At 38.7% G+C, this 19,410-nt stretch overlaps 1 protein-coding gene across 3 annotated transcripts in view; it reads left to right on the top strand.

Annotated features, from left to right (window-relative positions):
* The window catches only part of dph1 (diphthamide biosynthesis 1), a 207,580-nt gene that overhangs the window by 132,439 nt on the left and 55,731 nt on the right, over positions 1 to 19,410 (top strand). For all 3 annotated transcript variants that reach the window (XM_088079073.1, XM_088079074.1, XM_088079072.1), the window contains one exon: positions 8,879 to 8,942. In XM_088079073.1, the coding sequence (XP_087935199.1) occupies positions 8,908 to 8,942 (35 nt within the window). In that variant the 5' untranslated portion in view covers positions 8,879 to 8,907. The remainder of the gene's footprint in view (positions 1 to 8,878; positions 8,943 to 19,410) is intronic.

Here is a 19,410-nt window from a genome sequence, read left to right as displayed (position 1 = left end):
TTTATAAAACTGCTTCTGCAATTTTGTTAGCTTCTCATTACATGACTGGCCATTTGAAATAAACATCCAGATTTAATGCAGTTCTCTTCATATAGCCTACCAAATAAAAATTATTTTGATTACAGTTGTCCTATATTGCAACCTGTTGAGGAAAATTTAAATTATACTGCCCCTTTCAAGATGTTTCTCCTCACCCATATTTAAAAGCCAACAGAGCTTGTGAACTAAGTGCACTTACAGTTACAGTTACTAATGGTTTCTATTTTCTGTTGTACTGCAAATGTACAAAATTGAGTTTTGTGTGTGTATACATGCCTCAATAGGTTATTGTTCTTTCTGTCAGTTAAAAACTGATTCAGGATATAAACTTTATTAGGGGTTGTGGTCGAAATGTTTTATTACTTTTTAAATTTAAAAGTCTATTGTGTGTTGGATTTTGTGGACTGCTATGCGCTACGTAAAAAAAAACAAAAAAACGTGAATGGCCTTATCTAGAGCCTGTGTTAAATTTGTCAGTTTTGGGCTACTGTAAAACCATTTGACCCGCTCTGTATGTAGATATAAAGAGCTTATTCTAAGGCTATGAAAACACAACAATTTTTGTATCCAGGCGATTATAAACTAATCTATTATATACCAGTAGTGTCAAGAGATGCTCCTCAATCCTGCACACTGGACCTTTACAGAAATTAACACATCCTTTAATAGCATATGTACTTCAGTTCCTGACCTCGTGCAATGTTACATGACGTTTCTTTGTGCTTGGCTGTGGAAAGTGTTACGATGGCAGTGTCCAGCCGAAGAAAAATTGTCCTTCACTGATGTGAATGTCAGTATGTGTAGTCCTTCAGTCGCTCCTGCCTTTGGTGGAAATATGCAGATAGCCTACCAAGAGGATTGAATCATTTTCGAGATGTCCCTTTGGGCGTGTGTAGTTTACCACAGCTTGCTCGCTTTGCTTTTTCAGTCGTTTGACTTTTTCTTTTTTTTTATTTTATTTTTTTTTTTAAATCAGAGCTCATCCTCTCTTTCTCCCTCTCTCTTTCCAAACTCAGAGAGCATAACTCACCTTATCACCCTTGTCTCTCTCTGTTCCTCTTTGTGTCCATCTGTTTCTTTGTGAGCCTTTGAACTCCTCTTGAATCTCATACACTGTGCTTTTGAAATTGAGGACTGAGGGAGATACAGTACAATATTTTTTTTTTTAGCTACCCATCCTTTTTTTCCGAGAGTTTATAAATAGACAAAAGCTTTGTGGGTTTTTTTTTTTTTTGCCTGATTCTCTCATTTTAATCTAATTGTGTGTTGGTTTGATTTAATCTGTTGCACATTGCAGCTCTTTATACAAGAGCAGCTTAGTTCAGAGTCTTTCTAACTGCTGTTGGCTGTCTGCTCTTGATTACTGTCACACACAAGATAAAGCCAAGTGAACAAAATGTAATTAGGATAATTACTAGTTGACCTGAGTCTATTGTTTGTTTATTGAAAAGCAGTGATTTGAGTGGTGGAATTTAGACCAACAAACGAGCCAGATGGTCGTTCTTCAGGTTACAATTTTACAAATAAGATGGAAGCAGTGTGTGTTTGGTACAAACAAGTGGATTTGTACATTTTAGTCCCGGTTTGTGTTCATCACATCAAAACCATGATGTGTTTCAAGGTAAAGACATTTGCCTTTTTTGCTTTGTTCCAAGAAATAAACCCATGAAGTTAAGATAATACAGGTAGTCTTATTTTTTCTTAGTTAAAAGTCCAATGTGTGGGATTTAGGGGCATCTAGTGGCAAAAATGGTATATAATATCCTAATTATGTTTTCCCTAGTTTATAAACACATGAAAATAAGAATTGTTGTGTTTTCATTACCTAAGAATGAATTGTTTTTATCTACATACAGAGCAGGTCCTCCTCCACGAAGTCCATCATGTATCTACAGTAGTCCAGAACGGATAAATCAGTACTACCGATACTGATGGATAGGGCCATTCACGTTTTCGCCTTGGCCACCATAGTTCTCCCACACACTTGGCACATGAGAGAAGTTTCAGTTTTGCAACCTCTTGCTGGATGCCACGAAATCCTTTACTCTGGACCTTTAACTTGTCTTTATATTGAAACTATAGCGTGCTGGAATTTATTTCTAGGCCAACCTCGATGTTAACAGCACCTTTGTTCCCTTAACAAAAAGACTATTGGACTAGACTATTGGAAGACTATCTGTGGCAAACAAAAGTTTATGATACTTATATGTTTTATTGAGCAAGATAACCTTTACAATTGAACACACTTTTATGATTTTTGAAGTCTAAATTCAATTGCCAGACGTCACAAAGTAACGTTGGGCTCCAACCAAACTACACCACAGTCTCACGATGTAACGTTACCACCACAGCAAGACTGTAAAGGCGTGCTTGGTGTGATGACATTCTGTAGTCCTGTTTAGCCACTTGTTAGCAACCGCATTTTTAAAGACACATAGCAGCTTCAAAATTCATGAGTAGGGTATTTACGGACATATTTTACATTGTAGAACAAAATATAAAATTCTCTGAAGCCAGTGTTAACCACAGACCTTTTTTTCAGGCATCTAATCAAAAACACATTCAAAAACATTTAACTCTGAGACAAGGGAACTGGGAGTGCAAAAAAATCTTATCTCATTTCCTTTCAGACTCATTCCTGCAGCACTCAATAGCTAGACCAAAACTGTATTTTTTTTAAGACAGACATCAATTTCTGAGAGTAGTAAAATTAATTAAATATGTGTTTATTAACATAAACACATAAAATAAGCAAGATTTCATGATTTCTTCCGCAAATGTGTTAGGAAAGGTCTCACTTCTACTGGAAATGACCACGTTTTTCAGGTAATAATCTTTTGCCCTCTATGTTTGATTTAAAGCAATAATAAGTAATAAGGACCAAGTAAAGCCGTTATATGGTCGTAACTACAGTTTAGCAGTTTCGCAAGTCTCACAACACTTGTTCAGCCTTGCATGTATCTACTACTTAGTATTTGAAAAAAACTGAAGAATTAGATAAGACATCAAGATAAAGCACAAGAAGCCTAAAGCAGTACGGCCTTGAGTGTGTTGGGGGACCTTGAATTCATGAAAGTGTTTCCCTGCAGGGATTGTGAAATGCTCGGGGAGTTGTTCTATTCTCCAAGGTCTTCTCACAACTGAACTTCAGACAATCAAGAGATTAGCACTGTTGTCAGTTTCTCTTTAGATGTTTCCTTGAGCCTCAAGACAACAAGCAACATGTGGAGCGTTGAGCTCCTCCTTTTAGTTCCTGCAGTTTTTTTCCCCCATGTTACAGTTATTTTCATAAAAGGGGAGGCAAAGTAAGGGAAAAGTTGTAATGATAATAATGTTTTAATGACAAAATTCTCAAAATCTCAAATTCAGCTTTGAATTGAGGATTGCCTCAATGCACATCTGAACTACACATCCAGCTTACACCACAGATGGCCCACCCCAATGAACAGAAGCGTCAAACAAGTGGCTGGTGACTTTTTTTCCCCAAATTAATTTTTCATCCATCTCTAAATAGTCTCTTTGTGCATTCGTCAAAAACACAACTGCTGTTTTCTTTCATCCCCAAATATGAAACGACTCCCCAGTAAGCATCCAAGATGGCCTTTTCTTCTTTGTCTGAACAGTGTGTTCCTTTATGGAGCGAGAGTAGAGAGAGCGCTGGCAGCCAGTGGAAAGTTCAAGCAGATCACAGTCAGTACTTCCACAGACTGAACATGCACATGTGCATATGTATATATGCATTTGCTGAATAGTGCCTTATTAATGGTAAATACACAATTTTACATGAAATTGCAAACCTTATTGGAATTGTATCCAAATTCAACGTCTATTTTATGTGACTTGGATTCACTCCTAATTTACATTTGAATTCACATTTTCGTATGTAAACAGTAAATTTCAAAATGGTAATTCATAATAATACATCGTAATAATGAGTTTAATTTTAAAGCCTTATTGCATTATGTCTGAATTTAGTGGGTAATATTATATATTAATAGTGTTGGACTAAATGTATAGTTCATAACCTTCATGATTGCAAGATTTATTGCAGGGCTCTTGTATTAGACTATATTAGCCTTATTACTATACTGTACTATATTGGAACTCTGTGTTCCTAATAAACTGGCAGCTGAGTTCATATAAGGTTTTGCTTTAGATGTTTCATTACATCCCCTTTTCTCTAATATTGGTTATTTTGGAGTTTCATAGCATACGGTACGTAAACAAAAAAAAAACATATATTGCCATCAGCATACACAACTAAACTATAAACTACTACAGGACAACTCCTGTATATAGCCTGATTCTAGCCTTCCTAGACATAAGCAACCTTTTGAAAATTCTGGGTAATAAAAAATAAGGAAATATATTTCATTCATTAGTTGCTGTTGTTTTTTTTTTTTATTATTTTTGTTTTTTAATCTTCCATAATATTGTCAGCAAGTTTTTTAAGACATCTTACAACAGGGCAGCCCCGAACACGGAAAAATTTTGGAACCCCTGATGGAAGCCGAAGGTTATTTATGAGAAAGCTACATGTATGCAACAGTGGTCCACATTAAAGAATTATTTAATTGCTGGAAAGATGGCCTTTTAATAAAACTAGGATGTCTGTGCAGTAGAGAGATGCAAATACTTTTGGTGCAAAATATGCAACTCAGTAATAGAATCATTGTTTATATGTGATCAGTGCTGCTGCTTTGCAGGGTTTACATTAGCCGGCATATGTCTGCTTTTTGCTGGTATCACATGCAGTTGTCTGGCAGATGAAAATAGTATCAACAGCCAAAATGTCTGGTGGGAATTATGCCAAATAAATACCAGGGCTGTCAAACAATTAATTTTTGAAATTACAATTAATCGCAGAATTTCAATACTCATAATACAATAATTGTGATTACTCGCCTTTTTTTTTTTAATCACAAGTTTTCAGTCCCATTAGTTTGCATAACAAAACAGTTTTAAAGTGTAGTTGACAGCAGGAAACTGCATGGGACAAGCCTAACGTGGGCATGTCTGTAAAGGGGAGACTCATGGATACCCATAGAACCCATTTTAATTCAGATATGTTTAGGTCAAAGATTAAGGGACCCCTGTGATCTGACCATGCCGTTTTTCCATCACCAAAATTTCGCCTAACTTTGGATGATACAGGTGTTATCAATCTAGCTTTAAAACACAGCTTGATACAGCCTCTTAAACGGGAATGATGCCCGGCGAATAACACAATTTTTTAAAAAAAAAACAAAAAAAACATATTAATGCTGACAGCCCCAATAAATACATTAATAGTATATTAAGTACCCTAATATTGTGTTGCCTATAAGAAATACGGTCTAGACAACTTAAACGTGAACTTATTATGCAGACCAGATTTTAGGATTTTGATCACGGTGGGTATTTATCCACCGAATACTTAACTGATATTTATCCACGCAAGTCATACAGAGTGCGTTCCTCTTCACAGCATACGTCACATCCATGGCAGTCACAGTGTTTTTCTGAGCATGCTTGGTGTAGTTGTGTTTGTCTCAGTTCTGTCTGTGTGGTTTAGGTTCTCTGCTTTTTGGGGGCAGGAGCGCACTTCCAAAGGTAAAAGCAGTTTATCATTCTTGCGTGAAGACTCAAACATGCATTCAAACATGTAGTCCCGCCTCCAGCATCTGACTCACCTTTCGCCGGGAGCAGCAGAAGGAGAAGGCTCTTTGCTTCTGTCAGCTGCAGCAGAGGTGTGCTCTGAAACCTTTCTCTGTTAATAAACTTGCCCTTTTCTTGGTAATGACCTGTCTGTCACTGTCTGCATGAGCGCTTGGTGATCCCTTAACCTTTCATCAGTAAGAAGTGCTCTCGCTCCTCTTCACGCTGCCCCATCTATCACTCCATCTTATGGCCATCCACCCTCAACCTGCTTGGCCTTTTGTCCGTCCCAGCTCTTATTGTTTAATGCTGTCTGGCCCTGAAATCTTGAAAATTGTTTCAGGTCTATTCATGTGAAAACGTGCAGCTGAATTCACTGTCTTCGAATCGCAAGTGTCCACCGAGATGTTGATGGATGTATTGAAGAAAGGTGCAGCAGAGTTTGACTGGGAGAAAATGTCATGCTTGATTGAAACAAAGTCTTTGTCCCCGGGTGCTCGGAGATGTGTCGTGCGCCTGACAGGGTGGATGGGAGTGCACGCTGAACTGGTCGACACCTTGTGAATGCGTGTTTGTAATCATATCAAGTCTGCATGAAACGTGCATAAATTACTGCTTCACAAAGGATGAAAGGCTGCTGACAGGAGGACCTGCTGACAGCGCATTATGATACGATCCACTGAACAACAGAACACCTGTATTTTGCACAATGACAAACAGACAAAAACACAAAAACGTGCAATTAAAATTCTGATAAAATGCAATGTAGTTCATAACAAAAATATCCCAGAACTGGAATTTAGTTTGTTAAAAACATTAGTTTTTACTTCTCATTGAAAATAACAAATTCCTTTCTCTTAAAAAAATGTGAAATAAATTCCAGAGAGGAGTCTCCTGTTGCCAATTCAGATAAACATTTTTTATTTATTTCAGTGACCGTTATGCAAATCAAATGATGTTCATATTTCTACTACTCTTCTACTAATTTGGCCAAAACATTGGTACTGAAATTAAATTTTAAATATTAAAAGCATTTTTTTTTTAATAAGCATATTTGTTAATGGCTGAATAGTGGATTAATCAAAAAAATAATCTCAGGGTCCTTCGACAAGTTGATGTATTTGTCAAAAAAAAATTGCAAAATATTTTCTGCTTCCAGCCTCTGAGATATGAGGAATTCCAGCTTTTCTCTCTTTATATCGCCAAAAATTGAGTCTCTCATGGTTTTGGACTGTCAGACATTTGCAACAAGAAATTTAAATATGTCACTCGGGCCTCTGGGAAATCATTTTTCACCATTTTGCGATATTTTATAGACCAAGAGAGCAATCAGTTCATTGAGAAAATTATTGCCGAATTAATTGGGAATGAAATAGTCATTAATTAGGGCCGAATTGCTACAAATGGTTTCACTCTGTACATTTTTAATATCGCTGTCCAAAATGATGTTGAATGTAAAATTGGGAAAGTATAATTGTAATTTTAGCATGGTGTGCCATGATACAGGGCCATATTTAATAATCTCCTCTGTCACTCTTGTCTTTTCCCTTCTCCTCCACTTCATGCTCTGATTCCTGTGTAATTCCTTGCGGAGCTATACCTGACATCATCAATATCGTATTAGTCAAGATGTTGTCATGTTTATTTGATGAGGAGAAGGCAGGGCTAATGTATATCAAATCATGGATTTGTGAACGCCAAATAATATAGGATCTTTGATGCGAGAGCCACCAAGAAATTTCTTTAAAGAAATTCCCAGAGGACATTCAGATTATCATCTACTTTGAATTCCAATAAAAAAGTGATATCATGCTGAAAGAAAAGCTTAAAAGGTGCAGTTCACTTTGACTGCGACGAGAGAGCCCAAACATTTGATTGGTGTTAAGTAAAAGTCATACAATTAAAATAAAATCAAAGCACATGAAGTTATGTTAAAGAATCCACCACCACCCCAAACTGATTGAATCCTGTAGAAAGAACACAACCCCAGGAGAGAGAAAGAAGCGCAGAAAAGAAAAGAAATGTTAAAATCAGGGTTCTTATGTTTATTGAAAACCTGGATAAGTGATTAAATATTACACATCACATTTTTTCAGGCCTGGAAAAATCATGGAATCAGTCAAAATCATGTAGTAGGAATTTTGTAGTGTACTGACATTGTTATAGTTATCTTCCCTGAATAACCGTCCACACCATGGAACACAATGCCAAATTTATTTTCTGTAGCTGTCGACGTAAATAGAACTGTGAAGCTCGCACTTTCATTTTTTATGAAGATTCCAAAGGAAACACATTAGTTCAATTTGCTTCACTCACTAAAACCTTCCTTTAATAAACCTGCACCTGCTTTTTAGAGGGGGAGAGTCTCTCATGCAGTACTGATCCCTGTTTTAAATTAGCAGCAAATCCAGCAGGATGTGCTCTCTCACTTGACATCTTCAGTCGTCATTTGAGTGATTTTTCTTTGATGGAATATGTATAATGGAAAGGGGCGCACTTCTCTGATTGCAGGCAGGGTGAAGTTGAGATGTTCAGGATGCTTCTGCCTATAAAAAAACACTAAAAATAAAAAAGACATTCCCGTGTCTGTATGCAGAGTGAGTCTGAAAAGATGCGCAAACCACTTAGTAAATCCAGCCCCAAACGAGGTTTTCTCATTGGTTCATCTCCATTGGTGTCACACTTCAGTAAGTTAGTAGGTCTCCTGTCAGCATGCAACACCATCAGCAGGACCTGTGGTTATTAATTGGTTGCTTGATTTCAATTTTACAGCAACCCCATCAGTCGTTTTTTTTACACATTAAATTACAGCATCTTTTGTGAAGCCAGGGAATTCGGGGGGAGTTTATGTGTTTCAGTAGCAAAGAGAGCGAATATGTGTCTCACAGAGCCAGTGGCAGGCGTGGAGACAGACAGGAAAAAGAGAGAGTTTAATGGTTCCATACAAGCCCTGAGCTGTAGAGATAGACCTGCGGTGATTGGTTTGGACTATATTTCCAACACCCCATCACTTGCTAAAATAAACCAATAGTACTACCGTGGCAGAAGGGAAATTACCCTGAAATGTCACTATTTGCTGTCAGCGCAGCACTCTGAACCAGTAGCAGAGACTATGTATAACTGTGCTGTCCAGGATTTATTAAATAACATGTTGCTGTCAAGTATGTAACTTTTTTTATTTGCCTTTTTCCACTCTCTCCAGTGGCTCTGCAGCTTCCAGAGGGCCTGCAGATGTTTGCCTGTGTCATCGCCGACATCATCGAGAGGTAAGGTGGTGATTTCGAGCACTCAAGTTATTTGAGAGTCTGTGAGTAAGAAGCAGGTGAAGAAGTCAAGCCAGCAGAGTACGAACTCTAACTGCCGCGGCTACTCTGTACTCATTAGGAGCCGGGGCTTTATCGTGATGTCCCGCCTTTGACTCAATCAGGGATTCAGCTGAAAATGAGACACGATTACACTGTTTCAGGACAGAGCAGATATCACAGCTTCCCTTGCTCACAGTTGGAGGAGGGAAGAGATATTATTCTTGTTAATTACATCTTGTTTCAGTCTGCGTATGCCCTATTGCACACCAGCACTCTGTCACACAGACACCACAAAGTTCTTTCTTTTCATCCTGCAGCGAGAAGTGCTTCAGCATTAATGTGCTCTTTTATGCTACACTTGGGTTTGGCCTACACCGTGTGCTTAGAACCATTTGTGCGTAGTTAAAAGAAATGCATTTTTAAAAACATTTATGCAAGGGCAGTTATGAAGCATTTTTCTCCCTGATTTGTGTCTCTGTGGTCTTTTTCAGTAGGCCTCTGTTTAGGGTTGGGAATTAATAAGATTTTACTGATGCCAGTGCCATTTTCTGCTAAATCTTAATCAATTCCCTTACTGCTTCCTGGTCAACTCTGTGTGTGAATAAAACATAGGGCGACAGGTTTTCAGCGTCAACGCAGTGTTGTGAGTCGTTTCCCCTTTTTCACTCATTTTCCCTCTCTGTGCAGCAAGCGTGAAAAGGGAAGCTGATGGGCAAGTTATGTTGGCTGTAGCAACAGTCTGTCATTATCTAAAATGGATGAGATGGGAGTACATTTGTACAGCGTTCATTTTCATCTCGGTTTTCCTAGTCAAATTAAAAATCTGATTAGCATGCCTGCATGGTGCTTATGTTATTATAACATGGGATATATACCCCTAATAGCAGATGTGCTGGAATGAAAGCTCATGTTGTATAGAAAGATGTTTTCAGCATAGTGCTGCTGTTTCTATCCTCACTCAAAATTAACATTTTACAGACATTACAAGAAGCACCGTTATCATCTTTGTGAAATAAACCCACGCTTTGGACCGTTTCTTCCTCTCCGCCACGACTCCTTCATATTGCCAGCACGTTCCAACTCCCAACTTGTCAGAAGACGCCACTCCAGCATCGGTTTGGGACGTTCAGGGATGGTGTCTAAATTAACGCTCATTACATGCTTAGTCTCTTTTCAAAATACACTTAAAACATAGATTTAAAAAAATGTATTTTAGGTTTACTTGTTAAGGTTTAGGTAATAACAGTACGTGTTAAGATTTAGAAAAAAACTTCATGGTTTGACTTAAGGAATTTTCTGACTAGCATGCTGTAACATCATGTTACATACATCACATACGTCTAGGGACGTACTTGACTCAGAATTATGTCAGTCGAATCGGATTTTGCTGTTCAATACGAATTTTCAACGATTCGTTTGGTTGTCCAAAGTTTTAAAGTCTGAGCAGGTTCAGTGGGATGTTCAATGTGACAGCTGCATTCGCTTAATATAGCAGAAAAGCTAAGGGTGCTAACAAAGGGCCGGAAATGTGCTACAACAATTTTGGCAACACTAGATATCAAAGAAAAGCCAGAGACAGCAGCATATTAACTTGCTGTTAGCTGTAATCTCAACACTTCTAAGCAGATGAGTAGTCTCTCTGTCCCTCTGTGCCAAGTATCTGTCTCCTGATGTCACTCACTGCCTGCATGTCCGCAGTTCAAAGAGTAGCATGAAAGTCATGAGTGCTCACTCTGCAGCAAAATCTGGGGACCAAAATGTCCCCAGAAGCACACAATGCAGCATACTGACCAGCAAAAAAAAAAATAAAACCAAACAAACTGAAAAAACAAAACGATTGATCGACTTGAGGCGATCTCAGTCGACTGAGAGGTCTCTGACTAGATCATTCGAGTCTCCGACTTTAAAGGGGCAGCCCTACAACACTGAAATTCTGCAGTTATGTTGATCCATCTACCTCACCTCGTCCCCGCTTTATGCAGACCTTCCTGCTCCTTCTGCTCAGGGCATCAAAAAATGCCATTGTCTGGTGCACCTTGTAGCGCTGCTAAACGGTGCCTCTGCATCAGTATCTAAGGCAGAGGGCCACTGACCAAGCCTCAGTATTTGACAAGTTAGGAGTGAGACCGGGTTCCATATTGCAAGTTTCCCGCATTGTTGATGCGTGTGTTTTGCGTCACTGAAAATCTCAGAAAAACATGATGACATCTTTGAAAGGAATTCTTAAGCTCGGCATACAATTCCGATGGATCGGACAATTTGGAACCAGATCCTTGATTTCCATCCCTACCTCTGTTTCTCAGGACCTCTGCCTGCCAAGTGTTTTCACAAGGAAAATGGCTATCCTTTAACAACCAGAATGGATTCTTTTCACAGGTGTTTCGTCAACACTAAAATAATTATGTGATGCACAAGAGTGGCAGGACTGACACAAACTTCCAAGGCTGACTAGATATTTGATTTCACACAGGGAAGCTGGACCACATCAGTTTTCCTGTATATTTTATGCTCTTCTTGCCTACATGTGCTTTGCTATGCCATGAATTTATATGGTATAAAACTTCTTGCTCAAAGAAGTGATGGACAGGAGGCTGTCCTTCTCTTTTGCCTCAACTCTTTTATCCATCTTCTCTTCTTTCTCCACCATTTTGTCCATCTTTTCTCCAGCTGTATCAGACTTCTATGGCTTTATCTTTCTATCACTCTCTTTAAGTCATATCTGCTTTTTTTATCAGCAGAAAGATGACAGAGGGAAGTTTTGATGATAGGGTCTGGTCTTATCAGTGCTGCTGCTATCAGACTGAGAGCTACCACCGTTTGCTGCATGGCTTTTAAACTGCACACCCACTCAGTCCACATTTATGTGTTTGAATTGTTACTGTCCATCACAGAGTCTGCAAAATCGGCCCCATCTCTTCTAATGAGAGCAATTAGCGGACACTAATTGCTTTTCTCACTGTCTTCATACCCCGTGTTCTATCGCTCGTCCCTCTGTATTTTTCATATGATTTCTCCCGCTGACTGTTGCAGAGAAGATGGTTCTCACGGTTTCCCTTCATTAGCTCCTGTTATATAGTTTTCCTAAAGCTATTTTGCTTCTGTTTTCGCTGTCTTACTATATAATAATTTTCTTTGCAATTCTAGTCTTTTCAGATTTAACAGATTGATTCTTTGAATCCTGGATGAACATCAGAGCCTTTATGAAGTACTAGATATCTCCCATTTTTCGTGAACAGACTGTGAGGTTGAGTATGTCATTTGAATGACATCAGCTAAGTTTGAGTGCTATTGTCTCCTTGTAAAATAACAAAGGTCTTGACAAACTCAATGGATTTTTAATGTTGGTCATCTGGGATCATATAACATATGATCATGTAACTATCAGTTACAATAATGTTTTACTCACCAAAGTATTTGCTGAGATCTGGAAACAAGATCACAGAAGTAAAATGAAGTCGGACAAGGCAAAAAAAAAAAGAGCAGTCAGAGAATCAGACAGATTGTAAAAAGATTAAAGGTTTGGCAGATTTATCAAAATCTGTTTGTAAACTGAAGGTGAGCCCACCTGAAATGTCGGCAATAATCCTGGATTGCATGGAGAAACTATCTGTGCACACATTTACAGCTGTGGATCTTGGTTCTGTGTTGATCCATGTGATGTTGAAAATTGGTCTGTAAACTGTGGGATGTTGACATCAGTCAGTTTTGTTAATAATTAGTGTTGTCCTGATCGAGTTTGTTTTTGGCCTAAGTCATTTAAAGGTTCTTAATGTGTCATTCAGAGCATTAATATAATAGCAAACCACTATTTGTTATGCAAAGATATAGTGGAGTAATGGCATCCTGAGCAAAGTATAAGGTAACGCTACCATCTTTATGTTGTTTGTTGTGTCAAGCGGGTCAGGCCACTCATGCATGTTAGTACCCCACTGGCAAACTCATCATTTTCACTTTGCACTATGCTTACATGGCTTTTACCACTGATTTTCGGACAGCCCAGTTGCAGAGGCATAGCGTTTGCTTCTGGTCCACAATTTTATATGTTTTGCAATGTGCTCAGTAATGCCATAACATATATTGCAATATATTACCTGTTGTCAACTGTAAATTATGTCCCAAAAGGAAAACTTTATAATCAGCTGTTTTATCTAATAAGATCAAGTTTTCAGTCTGTTCATTTCACATCAGTCATTTTTCTTGCAGCAAAATGTATCTAGTTGGCTATAAAAGCTATTGATTTTATTACCTAGTAGGCCACCAAAAGTTAAATTTGTATTTGCAATATCAAGGATGCCTATCAACATCAAGCAAGGGACTACCGATGAAAACTAGCTCCCCAGATAACTCGAGTGCATTTACATTTATTTAAATGTGCAATGTCCCTTCTTAAATAAATGGATTATAAATTACAAATCAATCATTTAAATAATAAAAGAAATTCAGTGCCTCTGTATCAATACAATATTGCCACGCATATATTGCAATACTATGCTGTATTTTTTCCCCCACCCCATCATGTAGTGATTTTACAGTCATTTTACAGAGTGATGCCTCTTTTATCTTGTAAACAATCATTTGTTGAGTATAGATCTATCTGCTCTCAGATAGTACATAAACCCTCAACACCAACCAAAAGTCTTGATTTAATAGCACCAAAGAATCTCAGTTGCCTTTGACTTAATACATGTAAATATTGTAACCTGCATGACTGAGAATTGTTTCAACACGCTTTTCTTATTTGATGGCCAAAAGAATGGCAGTTGACATCCACATCACGTCAGAGGACTTAATGGTGCAAACAGTAAATCTGCTAGCTCCTCACTGTATGATCTTTTATCCTGATGTGGGGGTGAAATTGACACATTTGTGGGGAGGAACTAAAGAAACTTAAGGTCTTGGTTAAAGTCTGTTTTCATTTCATGCTGTAACCGGATAGACAGTGCCCTGGAAGTCAGAACTGAACTGATAGCAATCTCAACATGGAAGCTCAGAATTTGGCTCATCCCTTCAAAGGTTTAACCTGCAGGTGAAAGATGCTGCCCCCCTGATGAAACTGCTGGTTGGGGAGAAACCAAGATGTTCTGCCGTGAGGCGTGTCAACAGTTCTGTCCACCAAAAAAATGGAAAATTACATAACTCCCAACCATAGATTGTACAACAATAGTGGACATAGCCAATGTAACATCACCCACTGGTTTGTGGATGTCCAATTTGAAGCCTACCAATCTGGTCTCACCCCCATCTTGTCTAAAGCCTCCTACAGACTGAGATTTTAGAAATCCCATAAGTTAATTGGAAGCTACACTGTGCAACATGTATTTAGACTGTATGATGACAACGCCTACTGAATCGCAGGCTACGATGTACACCCATTGACATCAATACCCAAGAACAAATTGTTGTCAGCGTACGTCATCCATGTACACTTCTCAATTTTACAACGGGAGCTGGAAGTAAATCTTAGCATCTGCTAGCATTTAGCATTCACTAGTTGCATTGATGAGTGCGTCATTTCATGCTGCGTTTCTGTTGGTTGGTCAATAGACGTAGGTCATAGCAGCAGTCACACAGTGAGATGGTCATCCCATATTTCTGACACTGTCAGAATTTTATCCTATACTGTCTTTGATCGCAAGATTGCGACAATGGCCATCCTCAAACCTCTCTCAGTCTGTGCCGTAGGACCACCTTTTTTTGAGCAACAACCAAAGATATTGCAACATTTCTCTCTCTAATTTCTGAGACAGCCCAAAATCATACAGTATATACAGGGCTTAATACCGACGCTTGGTCAGCTGCCCTCAACGTCAGGTAATGAAACACAGAGACACCCTTTATCGGCAGAATTAAACGCGGTGGGTGAGAGCATTTTTTTGATGTTTTAAGGAACTGCTGTATTATAAAGAGCAAGAAGGTATACATAGGTTGGGCAGGAGCGGAGGTGGATTGGTCAGATAAACACTGGAATTTCATCCAAGAGGCAGCCTTTAGTTTCCTGTGAGAGTGGGGATTAAGTCACTTTTGGGGTCAGCCTCAAGTGGCCATTCAAAGAACTGCAGTTTTTGGCACGTGCTTCCAATTCAAGTACTATATGTAAACCCTGTAAATGATCACGCATGATTAGAATGAGACATATTTAAAGCAGACTTTGCAGTGAATGTAATTTCAGACCACTTTATTGTGGCACAACCAAGCCAACCGTTGCATTGATGAAAATGCAATTGGCCATACCAGTCCTAATGTGGATTTATCATGGTATTTGAGGGTAGTGTTTGGACAGAGTGAGTGACAGTAACCTTTGGATGTTAGCACAGCAGGCAGCTGACCTCATGCCACCCAGCCTATGTTTAGGGTTACGAGAGGTCCCAGGAGAGGTGGGTGGCGCTGCCATCAACATCACCGCCGCAGTCCCTGGTACTCAGGAGACAGGGCTGAGGTCCATATCAAAATGGGGATGAAAGCACTAAGCTGCCCTCAGAGTAAGGCGCATCAGTGGGAGGGACAGCTAAGTCTTAATGAGGACAAGCTGCTCTGAATTATGGCCATGCCGCAGTTAATACACTGAGGCCAAAACACTCACCCTTTACATATGCACACTTTTGCAGTCACAGAGTAGCATGCTTAGTGTGTTGGGCGCTACATTTCTCTTTCAAGCAGTATCTGTCTCTCTCTCTCTATGTTTGTCTACCCATCTACTTATCCATCTATCTGTTTGTCTTTCTGACTTGGCATCCCTTGATCCGCTTGACTGTCTATTTCATCCAGATTCACCCGGGGAAAATAAAATAGCAGCACAAACTACAGCCTCCAAAATGGACTTTAAGTAGAATCAACACATTTGTGACCTCAAATTGAATTCAAAAGTAAAAATAAATAAATGCATGAATCAGAACCAATTACAAAATCAGACAAATTAAAGTAAACATTTCACAAATGAAATGGGCCAGACCTGGAAACTATCAGCAAAGAACTTGGACTTTTGTGGAGTTAGCAGGTCAGTCAATCAAATATGTTCCTTGAAAAAATGGCTTAATTTCCACTTTGAGTTGCGGGGATATGTCCTCCTCACTTTTCAGAATTATACGTTTGTTTCAGTTTGATTCAATTATGTAAATCTCTTTAAACATTGTTCTCTTACTGGCCAGCCACCAAAATCCAGATGAGAGACACTCTGAGAGGTTAGTATTGCTCATCTGAGTCGCCGTCAGTATTACCAGGCACTCTCAGTAATTAAGCTTTGTCAGAAGTAGTGAGTGATTTGCAGACTTCTGTGCCCTGTGAAAACATTCTTTTCAGAATGCATGCAAATCAGATTTTTTTTTCCCAAAGCAGATCTTAAAGACAGACTGTCCACTAGGGCTGGGTATTTTGTTTGTTTTTTAAATGATACCTATGACAAAACAATAATTATATGGTAACAGTGCCTAAATGAATTCTTTTTCCCAAATAAAGTACAAACAGTCAACAATAAAGAAAGGAAGTCTTTTTGTAACTGCAAAGGCAAAGTTGAACCTGAAATTGAATATACTACCTCTTACCAGTTTAAATACACTTTGCACAGCCATGTTTAACTTCATCCTCTCTACTCCGGTCACTGCAGCCTCCCTGTCACCGTTATCCAGCACACACATGCCCTCTCTTTATCTCTTGGCTGCACACTCGCTACACACGTAATCTGGCACTGAAATGAGGCACCAAAATCTGCATCATGATTCAGTCGGGTTGGTACCACACATGTAGGAACCAGTGCCATGATGGCATAAAGTTTTGGTTGTCACCCGACTGTCCACTCTGGTATTTGCAAGTGATCAGATTGGATTTGTGTGTCAGTAACTGAGTAGCAGTGCTGGTGACGCAGCTCTCAAATGGCAGTCTATCATGTGACCCTCCAAACAATCAGGCTGGGAAGTTGCAGTTATTTATTTCAATGTATTTCTATGTCTATCCACGGACTGGTGTTCCTCATGTTGTCCTCTTGAGCGCTTTGCTAGTAGCAGCACGGATTCGGCTCAGCACTTCAGTCACTTTGGATTTGACGTTGATGTTTTGTGCCGTAATCAAAGACACTTTGAAATCTGATTTGAGCAACCAGAGTGCCCAGACTGAGACACATCTGTATCCAATTTGAATCCAATCCAATTCAACTAAAATTACATTTCAGATTACCTCAAAATGTGGTGTGGATCCAATTTGCAAAATTAGCTTTTTTTTTTTTTTTGCTGTCAAGACTTTCTTAAAACCAATCTGGATACATTGTGGATGTGCCAGAACTCAGATTTAGGCTGGCAGTATGAACAAAGCCAAATGTTTGTTGATAATGTTGAGAATAGTTTTTTTAATTTTTTGTCCAACATTTTCATTATAATATTACAAAATTATCGAGGAAACTATAGCCTGTTAAAGGGTTAAAGCATTATTCATATAGACATTTTTGTTGCCTTTTTTCATGTATCATGCGTTTATTATGGAAAGCATGATAACCAGTAGATCACCACATTTGATAAGGTAGATGCCCTTGCATGATGCTTGCACTTTTGAGGGGTTGTAGTGGCCATGTGGTTCAATGCACTTATTGTAAGTAGTGTTGGATGAAGGCATCAGTGAGAGGAATTGAATGATTTGTTGTTTGCAAGATGATATCAGTGTAAAGCAAAGCAGGGAATAGATTATAGATTTTTTTTGTTTAAGAGCAACTAAAAACCAAACCTACACATTTGACCTTAAAGGTGGTATTTTAAATATTGTACATCCAAAAACATACAGTTATCCATTGCTAAAATGCTAGAATGTAAGTTAAGATGATGTCATTCATAAGGGAAGGGTGTAATTTTAAGCTGTTTATTAAATTGGATAGTATTTATGTAAATGTTCTGCAATATAACAACATGACATTCCTGGATGTTAATATGTCATGAAATTTCTGTACACTCAACTCCTCTAATGCCTTCTGTCTAAATAACCATGTCAAAATATGTAAAGCAGTAGTCCATTCTTTATTTTTTGGTCCTCCTTTATCTGATTCTCTCTGAGCCATTTCATTTCCTTTACTCTCTGTGTTGACATTGTCATAGGAATTCAAAGACTTATGAACTCTGCTTTCACGGGTAAACAAAAGAGAAAAAGCTTTCAGAATAAAAGAAGGAATTGGTAACTTGCGCAGGCAGGCGATGATGCATGTGCTGTCACTGTACCATATGTTTTATTGCCTTTGATGGTATACCAGCTGTCTCATCCCTAGCTTTGAAAGATACTTTTATGAACTTACTTCAATATTTACTGCTGCTGCCTTTGTGACAGTGGGGGAATATAAAGAGAGAAGCAGAAAGCCGGGTGTGCGGGGATGTCGTCTCGTCCCCTTCCTGAGGACAGCACTGGCATTTAATGTTCTGTCTCTGTTCTCCTGGCACAAAAACCCCGGGCCTCTACATGGAGATGTTGGCTTGTAACCTAATCCAAGGTCTTGTTCTCTGATGTTTGATGGTTAAACAACAAATTTGCTGAGCACACAAGGCCAAAGGGCTGCTGCTATTGAAGCACAGAACAATAGTGAAAAATGAACCATTCCTCTCCCTGACTGAAACTGAGTCCTCTGACTATTTATAATGCAAAAAAGGCCTCCATAAATGCGTCGGTAAAAAGATACAATATACTTGCTTTAATAATGTTATTGTTTTGTTTCTAATAAATGTACCCAGGGCTTCCTGTGAAGCAGTATTGATGCTGACTGTATTAAAGTAAATTGAATTGACATTTTATTACTGAGCTGCAGTTTAAGAGGCAAAGGTGAGCTTTATACAACAACAAACACAAACATCTTTAGAAATTAGGAAATTGGTAGACTTAAAAAAAAATCTGTTTTTAGTAGGTTTCGAGAAGAATGCACTCTTTGTGCCACAAATGACTATAATGAAACACAGTTTGGTAGGTTTTCATTTTTGTCATTTATACTGATAACAGTTTACAACTATCTGTTTGATGGTTATACAATTAGTCTATTTTTGAGTGAGGGAAATATCTATTGGAGAATGGACTCACACGGTTTAGTATGCTAACTGTTGAATTGGCGGGTTCAAACCACGTTTTCCCCTGCCATATTAGTTTTTAAAAGAAGTATTTCAATGCCGCAAAAATGTTCTTTTCACAAAACTAGGCTGTCTGTGCAGTAGGAAAATACAAATACTTTTGAAATTGGTGCCACACGGCCAGAGAAAACAATAAGGAAAAAGGACTGTGGCATTCACTTTTGCTCAGCAGGCAGAAAACCAACAACTACCAGAATGCACTGCGCCGCACCAGACCAATAAACACTCCCAGTGGTGGGTGACATGATGTGAGCTCGGCTGTTTCAACACAGGAAACAATGTACCGGCTAGCTTGAAAAAAAACTCTTGGATTATAGTCAAATGGTAAGATAGAATATCTCGATGAC

This window comes from Plectropomus leopardus, chromosome 6 (genome assembly GCF_026936395.1).
Source record: "Plectropomus leopardus strain MGB_pleo_1.0 chromosome 6, ASM2693639v1, whole genome shotgun sequence".
NCBI classification, from domain to species: Eukaryota; Metazoa; Chordata; class Actinopteri; order Perciformes; family Serranidae; genus Plectropomus; species Plectropomus leopardus.
This window is presented reverse-complemented; position numbering and strand designations above follow the sequence as displayed.